Here is an 8,954-nt window from a genome sequence, read left to right as displayed (position 1 = left end):
AAAAAAAAAAAAAGGAACATACGTGTATAGAGGAAGGTTTGAATCCAGAGTTTCAAATGCTAGGGGAAAGGGGAAAGTCTGGTTTTTCTCCCTCAGCTCAGGGGTTTTTCTGATGCCTGTTTAGGTTGGAGATTGGGGGAAGGGGTCAGCTTAAGTGTCGTTAGAGCAATCCTTCCTTAGTCCCAGCATGCCAAGTTTAAAACCACTGTTAAAGGCAGTGGGCAGCCACAAGAGGGTTTGTGTGGCCAGCATGGAGGACAGGCTGGAGGAACCAGCCTGGGGAGCAGTGAGGCCAGCAGGGGGCATGAATGGGGCAGTTGGTCTGGTGAGAGATGGTGGGGCTGATTAAGTCAGGGATTGAGTCAGAGGAGATGGACGTGGGGGAAAGTGAGGTTAAGGGGTAGAATCCTTGAACTCAGGCACCAGGTGGGTGTCGATGACATAGTGCCATAACGGGGCAGGGGAGGAAGAAGCCCCAGACAGTGCCTTGGCTTGAGTGACAGAGCCGAGGGCTGCCTTCCCTGTGAGGGCACCCCACGCCCACCTTTCCCACCCTGGAGGGTCAGAAATCGGGGGCCACTTGGGAGTCGGTGCCATAATAGCGAAAGGAGAAGGTGATTACAGCAAGGGAAGATTGGGGCCAGGAAGTGCTTTCTTTGGGTGCTGATATCTTGGCTGGTGTCAGGTGGAAATGAGGGGAGAACAGTGTTCCATGCAGAGTAAAGAGCCCTTGGAGGGAGGGGGCACCCAAGCTGGTGGTGGCTGCAGCCCAGAATAGGAGGGATTCTTCGAGTGTCCAGAGTGAGGACGCAGAGAGGGGAGGGCTGGCTTGCCCCAGGGCCAGGAGTTCATCCTGGAAGCTCAGGGGAAGCCCCTGAAAGATTTCGGGTCTGTGTTTTGAAGCAGCGGTGGCCACAGTGCAGCTGGCCCTTCAACCTGGTCATGTGGGAAGACTGAACCTCGGGACTGTTCTGGAATGGAGCTTTGAAAGCTCTGTGGTAAAGGACCAGTTTTTGTTTTTTAAAATCGCCGATTTGGGCCGGGTGCGGTGGCTCATGCCTGTAATCCTAGCACTCTGGGAGGCCGAGGCGGGAGGATGGCTCAAGGTCAGGAGTTCAAGACCAGCCTGAGCAAGAGTGAGACCCCGTCTGTACTAAAAATAGAAAAAATTAGCCGGGCATGGTGGCACATGCCTGTAGCCCCACCTACTCAGGAGGCTGAGGCAGGAGGATCGCTTGAGCCCAGGAGTTTGAGGTTGCTGTGAGCTAGGCTGACGCCACGGCATTCTAGCCCGAGCAACAGAGCAAGACTCTTGACTCAATTAAAAAAAAAAAAATTGCGAATTTGTTGTGGATGAACACTTCTGTGAAGCATGGTAAAAATGTGAACCATGAACCATCAAGTTGCTGTAAAAGTGCTGAAACTCTCACTTGCCAATTCTACAACTGTCTGTCACCCGGGGCTGGCCTGAGGGCCACGCTGAGCGGAAGTACTGACGGCCTTGATCGGAGAAGACGAAGGGGGTACGGGTTCTGGGGGTGACACAGGTGATAGCCGAGCCATGGTGGTGACAGCCACAGATTGAAGTGTGATCTCAGAGGCTGACTGGACAACGCTGCATGGCTCGTTAGTGTGAGGTGCATGCCCCTTCTCGGTCTCTGGCTCGGTCATCTAGGTGGATTGCTGTGTCAGTCGCACAGATCGGGACGGATCCCAGCAGGGGGCATGTGGAGTATGGGGCAGGAGTAATTGCAAGCGAGTTTGGGGTGCCTGTGGAAACAGTGGGGCATGTGGTCACTGCTTAGGTCCATAGCTGAAGGACTCCAGCATGGAGATAGTGTACCTGGGAACAGTAGCATGCAGGTGCTCACTGCAGTCCCAGGAACGTGTCTCATTCCCTGGGGGGTTGCACAGAGCTGAGGACAAGGGCTTAGAACACAGGCCAGGCACCCAGCATCTGGGGGTCAGACAGGAGGGAGGACAGCAAAGGTGGTGGAAAAGGAGGAAGGGACCCGGGGGTGGCCACACAGAAGCTGAGGGAGACAAGGCCCTGAGACAGGCCCGAAGGGCTGAGTGAGGGTGTGTTCGGCAGCACTGGGGGTGGCGGGTGGGCGGGCAGAAGCCAGACTCCTGCTCTGGGTAGAGAGAAAGGGGAGACAGAATCGAAGACGACTTGGCTGTGGAATCGTCGAGAGCGGGGTGCAGGGTTGAGGGAGAGGTCTTAAGCCCAGAAGACTCGTGTGTGTTTGGTTGCTGCCTGGGAGGGGTCGGTGAAGAGGGAGACAGTGAAGAAACGAGAGCAAGAACAGAGACCACAGAATTCGAGGAGCAGTGTCCCTCGGCGGGTAGGAGGGGTGGGAACCAGTGCACATGCTGGGGGTCGTCCTATAGGCCATACTGCAAAGCCTGGTCAGCACTAAGCAGTAACCAGGTGCCCAGCCGTGGGCCGTGGGCAGCACCTTCCACCCCATGGGGCGGGCGGGGAGGGGACCTCAGGAGGCCTCCAGTGTGGTTCATGGTCACATTCAGATTAGATGAGGCCCCAAGGTGGAGAGGGAGGCGGCTCATCTTGTCGAGGAGCTCCTTGTGTGCAGGGTCCCTTCCCCAAAGACCTCCCCTCCCCTCCCGTCTAGCTAGAACTGGGACATGCACCCACCCCGACCCGGGCTCTTGATGTCAGAATGGTGTCTCACTGCCGCCTCAGACCGTATGGACCCCTGACTTTGGAGGGTCCCTGGCCCTAGGGGCTGGAGACGCGAGCGGAGTCAGTAGCAGGAAGACGGGGCGAGGCCGCAGCGTGTGCCCAGGGGTCCTGGGGTGCTCCGCCTGCTCAGGGCTGCAGCTTCGTGGCTTGCTGGCCAGGTGTGCGGAGGCCCAGGAGCTGTGATGTCCTGACAGCGAACGGGTAGATCGGGCAGTGGCTGAGGTGAGAGGGAGCAGCCTGGGGGCCGGGGCTGAGAGGTGCCTTCAGGGAGCCCTGGCCACACCAGCTCGGGCCTGGGTGAGGTGCAGAGGTGGGCGGGCTCAGGCTTGCGCCAAAAGGACCCTGGGCAGGGACTGGAGGGCGTTGCAAGAAAGCGTGGTGACCATTCCTCGGTTCTCCCGCAGGCAGAAGGGCCCGTGGGTGAGGACGTGGGCAGGGTACAGACCTGCGAAAAGGAGGGCAGGCAGGAGGGCTGGGCTCCAGGGTCGGGGGAGCCGGGCGGACGCAGGGGTGTGGCTGCACAGAGGCCCTCTTGTGGGTGGTGAGTCTGGAGGGGCCAGGAGGCCCCTTTGGCCTAGAGCTGTGCCGAGGGGACATCTAGACTCTGGCCACCTGCTCACGGTGGGCCCCCTATCTCCTGCCAGTCATCTGCAAGCAGCAGGCGCCAGAGCTGGAGCCGGCCGCAGCCATGCCGCCCCTGCCGCAGCCCCCGCTGGCCCAGGGCACGCCGTCCATGGACGAGCTGATCCAGCAGAGCCAGTGGAACCTGCAGCAGCAGGAGCAGCACCTGCTGGCCCTCAGACAGGTAGGGAGGCCCTGCTGCCCTCGCCCCTCTCGGCCCTAAGGGGGTACCAGGAACTCAGCCTGTGCCTCCGTTGCTGCGTCTGCAATCAGAGTGGGTAGCAGCTGTTGCGAGGACTCATTACCATGCTTAGTGCTGAGGACAGGGCCTGTCACCCTAGCCCTGACGCTGGACTCTGAGGCTGCTTCTCAACCCAGTGAAGTCATTGCACGTGCTCTCCAGACACATGCACAGCTGTCACCCTGGGGTGGATACCTCCACGTGGGGTTGTGGGTCAAGTGTGCCCATTTGTAATTGTGTAACAGGTGCTGCCAGGTGGCCTCTGGTGCTTGCCGTTGACCCTGTCACCTGGTAGCTAGGACACCCTAAGCCGTTGGTGGGGAAGGACCCTTCCATTCGGATCCGTCAGTCTGATACTTTTGCCAGATACAACAAGGATGCGTTGCAGATAACTAAAATACCAGACCTCCAGAATGACAGCCCCAGTTGTACTGCTAGGTTCAAGACATAAAGTTGCTCCATCATGTTGCTGCCAACCAAACATTCTGGAAGGCTCACCCTGGGTTTCCACCCCGAGCTGGCCACGCTGGGCAGGCCGGCCCTACACCGACTGCCTGGCCCCACGGTGGCTCAGTTGTAGCAATCAGATGGGCAAGACCCCAGCTCGCGCCCTACCTTGGGGTCCCCGATGGTGCACGAGGTTGCTCCCTTGCTTCTCTGGTGGCCGCATGTGTGTCTTCTCTGTGTTACCTGTTCACACCATCACTCAGTTGTCCTTGTATTTTGTTTAACTGGTTTGCAGAGCTTCCTTGTTCCTCTGGGCCACACTCTTTTCCTCTGTTACCTGGAGGGCAGACACTGTCTCCCAGATGTCTTGTCCGGCCTTATCCTCTGTGCACTCTCAGGATGGGCTGTCACAGGTTCGTGGCTGCTGTGAGGGACAGGATCTCCTCGTGCTGGAAACGGGCCAGGGAGCCAAGGGCCAGAGCAGCTCAGAGCCTGGCGTCCTCGTCCTTTCCCCACCCTACCCCTACTGGGCCTGTGCTGAGGGTCCCTGCTCATGCCATCTCCATCTCGCCTGACCTCCCAGGAACAGGTGACAGCAGCCGTGGCCCACGCGATAGAGCAGCAGATGCAGAAGCTCCTGGAGGAGACCCAGCTGGACATGAACGAGTTCGACAACCTGCTGCAGCCCATCATTGACACGTGCACCAAGGACGCCATCTCGGTGCGGGTGGCCGAGGGGTTGGGGGGGGCAGGGCTGCTCCCGGGCAGGGGCTGCCAGCCCGTCTGGGCCGGGCTGCTCCGAGGAGCACTTTCTCTCTCTCCTTGAGCACTCTCCTTAGGCTTCAAGGCCCCGTGCTCCACGCCCTTGTGGTGTACCCTGGGTCGATGGTGACACGTGCTCAGGGGTGCAGGGGGTGTCCCCCACTACACTCACCATCGGCCTGGCTGTTCCAGGCCGGGAAGAACTGGATGTTCAGCAATGCCAAGTCCCCGCCACACTGCGAGCTGATGGCGGGCCACCTTCGGAACCGCATCACGGCCGACGGGGCGCACTTCGAGCTGCGGCTGCACCTCATCTACCTGATCAACGACGTGCTGCACCACTGGTGAGCAGCGCCACCCGCCACGGCCCCAGAGGCCCCACTTCCCTCATACCCCTCACCTGGGCGGCTGCTCACAGTAGCTTGGCTTGGCCTGTCCTGGGACTAGGGGGTCACTTGTCCAAAACACCTGGGGGAGGGTCTCTCTGAGCCACGAGCCCTCTGCCTGCAGGACTAAGGTTAGTCTCAGCGCCTCACCTACCCTCACCCCACGCCCCGGCCTCTCCCCGACACCCCTGACCTCAGCTGTGACATCGTCATCTCCCTAGGGCCACTGTCCCCTCCACACCTTGCTCTCCTGGGCATCGCTCAGCAAGCTGGGCCTCAGGCTCTGCCACCTCCTTGCTGCCTCTGTGTCCATTGCCGGCTCCCTTTCTCTGATCTGCCCACCCACCCACAAGCTATCGCCTGACTCTGCTATCGGGACCCTCCTGCGATGTCCCCTTCTTCAGTCCTGACCCCATTCTAGGGGCCGCCTTTGCCGACCCTCTGTCCCCACCCAGGCTTCAGCTCCCTCCCACCATTGCCAGCCCAAGGCTGGGTCACTGTTTCCTTCTGGGTGGCCACGGGGCTAACAACAGCAACCAGAACCCTGGGCCAAAGCAGGAGGAAACACCGCACGTCAGCCCAGCTGCCACGTGTGCCTTTGAGCTCAACCTGGCTGTCCGGGGATGGCCTGGTTAGGGATGTGGCTCCCAAGAGGGGCTGGCCGGGCCCTGTCCACCCCACGTCTTCCCCTGTCTTCTGTCACAGGAAGCTTAGCCCGGGTCCCCTCCCCTCCCCAGGTCCACTCAGCCACTCCCTGCATCTGTCCTGTTTCTCTCCTGCTGGGAAACGAGCTGCCACTTAGCGCCTGCGCCCTCCTTCTCCTCCTAGCAGCCCCACTCCCCTCTGCCGAGATCCACCTGCTCTCCGCATTCCCTACCGACGCCCCCTGTAGCCCAGCTCTGTCCAAAGCAGCCTGCTGCTCCCCCATCCTCCCTACTGCCCTGCCTCCCCGCGGCAAGGGCCCTGGCCCCTGCTCCTCTGTCTGGGCTCCCTCTGGCGAGTTCAGGGTTGGGAACGGTTCCAACCAGTCATCTTCCACCCTGCGTCCCCACCGAGGGGACAGCAGACATGCTGTCATGGCCCTGCCGCCTCACCGACAGCTGCAGAGGCCCTCACAGGCCAATTATGCACCAAGTGCCCCCGAGCAGCTCTGCACAGCGGCCCTGAGGGGACGTGGGCCAGCTGCCTTGCGTGTGGAGCACACAGTCCCTCGTCTAAAGCATTCCAGATGCCCGAGGGACTGGGCACACTCCTCCTTCCCCCTGAGAGGCCCAGCCCCAGCCGAGGATTCTTTGTGCTTAGGAGGTGTCACAGACGAGCCCCGGCCCCACCGCAGCCCATTCCGTGCTTCGTGCACACGCAGGGGCTCTTATAGCCCTGGTCCCCCCCTCCTCGTGCCATCCTGGGAGGGAAAGTTATTTTATTGACAGGGGAACCAGGAGGATAAAAGGCCTTGCTCAGAATGCCCTCAGGATGCATCCTCTCCCTCCCCTCGCTATCTGTCTGTCCCTCCCCCGAGCCCTCAAGTCCAGGCGCCAGCACAGGTCTCGTGGGAGCCCAGCCATCACCGCAGCCGGGTTGGGGGCCCAATTCCCGAGAAGGCAGAGGGTGCTGTGGCCGGAGCCGCGATGGTAACGGGCGCGTGGCCGGGTCCCGCCCCAGGGCCCTGACGCGCGGAAGGTCTCTCCCTCACAGCCAGCGCAAGCAGGCCCGGGAGCTGCTGGCCGCCCTGCAGAAGGTCGTGGTGCCCATATACTGCACCAGCTTCTTGGCTGTGGAAGAGGACAAGCAGCAGAAGATTGCCCGGGTGCGTGGGGCCCGCAGAGGCGGGAGGAGGCGGGGCAGGGGCTGGGCCACAGGGGCCTCCCCTCCCCTGACACAGTGTCTCCCCTCTGCACACAGCTCCTGCAGCTTTGGGAGAAAAACGGCTACTTCGATGACTCGATCATTCAGCAGCTGCAGAGCCCAGCCCTGGGGCTCGGCCAGTACCAGGTGAGTGTCTCCCGCTTGCCCACACCTCTCCCCACAGCGAGCACAGGTACCTCAGGACGGGTGGGAGTGTGGGGACAGCAGGTGCCTCCCCAGCACATTCCCGGAGCCAGAGAGCCTGTGTCCCCTGCCTGTGCTGGGAATGCCTGGTAGGTGGTCAGAGAGTCCCAGGTGACATTTTCCAGCCTGGGCTCCCAGGTGTGCCCCCCTGACTTGCCTGGCACATTGTAGGCGGGTTGCCTGATGGAGTCACTGCTCTGTGAGCTCTTCATCCTGTTTCTCTGGTCATCCAGGCACGCTCTGCGTGCTGGGAGTTTCAAGAGACCTTGGTGTGGTCTAGGCTGCCATAGTTGTCACGTGGGTCCTCTGCCTGCTCTCTGAGGGCACGTCTGCTTCCATAGAGGAGGGGCTGAGCGGAGCCCAGGGCACAGAGGGGACAGGTCTCTTGGTCATCTCCAAAGTGGCACCAGCCTTGCTGTCCCGTCTACAGCTGTTAGAAATGCACAGGCCACATCCCCTCCCCTCCGTTGGGGGAAGGCTGTGGTCTTCCTGCCAAGTACTGCTTTGGATGCCGGAAGCTACACGTTGGCTGTTCCCTTTGGGACCATCCTAAACCCTCCCCGTGGAGGAGAGGTTTCCATAGGCAGAAAGGCCAATGAGGAAAGCCACTGCATACCCTTTCTAATGTTTTGCTTTTTAAGTAAACGTGGAATCATCCCATCACGCCACAGCTGGGTGGACTTTTCCTCTTGAGTTGTTGACAGCAGCTCTTGCTTACTGAGCTGCCGTCCCCCGAGTTCCCTCCGTGTGGTGTCCCACTGGCTTCTTCCCAGAGCCCTGGGAGGTAGGATCAGTTATTGCCCTGTTTTGCAGGCGAGGAAACTGAGGCTCAGGGACATAGTGACTTGATCAAAGCCGTGTGGTGACTCGGAGGCAGAGCCCACGAGCGTGTCTGGGAGTGTTTGTCCACGGTGTGTTTTTAGTGTTCACGCAGTGGACCAGGACACGGCTGTCGTTGTCCCTGTTATCAGAGATTCATCCCTGTCACCAGGTCTCTGGCCGGATCCCACACAGCCTGTGGTTGTCAAGACTGGGTTGATGGCTGTATGTGACAGCCACCTGCCTGCCTGCCCCGGGTGCCCTGGGCTCTGCTGCTTTGCAGGCATTTGTCCCCATGTTGTTCCAGAATGGGGGGGACCGCTCCTGAGTGCTGGGCGCTGTTGTCTCTGCCAGGCAACCCTGATCACCGAGTACGCCTCGGTGGTGCAGCCGGTGCAGCTGGCGTTCCAGCAGCAGATCCAGACGCTCAAGACGCAGCACGAGGAGTTCGTCAGCAGCCTCGCGCAGCAGCAGCAGCAGCAACAGCAGCAGCAACAGCAGCAGCAGATCCCGATGCCCCAAATGGAAGCCGAAGTCAAGGCCACGCCACCGCCTCCTGCTCCACCCCCGGCCCCAGCGCCCGCCCCGGCCATCCCTCCAACCACGCAGCCTGGTAACTGCTGCCCTCGGCCTTCTGGAGGCTGGTTTTGCGGACGGTGGCCAGAAAGCACCCCACTCAGACACAGCCTTGGTGCCGTAACCCACGCCCACTCCTGGGACCACGTTTTAGTGTGTTGCCAAGCACCAGGCCAGGTGACTGTAGAGGTAACTCCAGGTTTTTGCTGACACTGCCAGAGAACAGGAAGGGAGGAAAGGTACCCAGGTCATTTCACAAACTTATGCCAGGCAGTACTGACAGAAATAGAAATATAGTTTAGGCTGGGCGTGGTGGCTCACACCTGTAATCCCAACACTTTGGGAGGCC

The 8,954-nt window shown here is 60.5% G+C and overlaps 1 protein-coding gene across 1 annotated transcript; it reads left to right on the top strand.

Moving 5' to 3' along the window:
• Nucleotides 1–332: 332 nt before the first annotated feature.
• On the top strand, nt 333–8,685 carry LOC105826284 (calcium homeostasis endoplasmic reticulum protein-like; the record flags this gene model as incomplete). The annotated part of the gene is made up of 7 exons (XM_012664241.1): nt 333–387; nt 3,349–3,509; nt 4,597–4,734; nt 4,968–5,119; nt 6,857–6,968; nt 7,064–7,153; nt 8,384–8,685. Coding segments are annotated over exons 1-7 (1,010 nt in total), but the record flags the coding sequence as incomplete, so codon positions are not given.
• Between the last annotated feature and the right edge of the window lie 269 nt (nt 8,686–8,954).

Source organism: Propithecus coquereli, unplaced genomic scaffold (assembly GCF_000956105.1).
Source record: "Propithecus coquereli isolate 6110/MARCELLA unplaced genomic scaffold, Pcoq_1.0 Scaffold877, whole genome shotgun sequence".
In the NCBI taxonomy this organism is placed as follows: Eukaryota; Metazoa; Chordata; class Mammalia; order Primates; family Indriidae; genus Propithecus; species Propithecus coquereli.
Note: the sequence above shows the minus strand (reverse complement) of the source record. Positions and strands in the feature narration are given on the sequence as shown.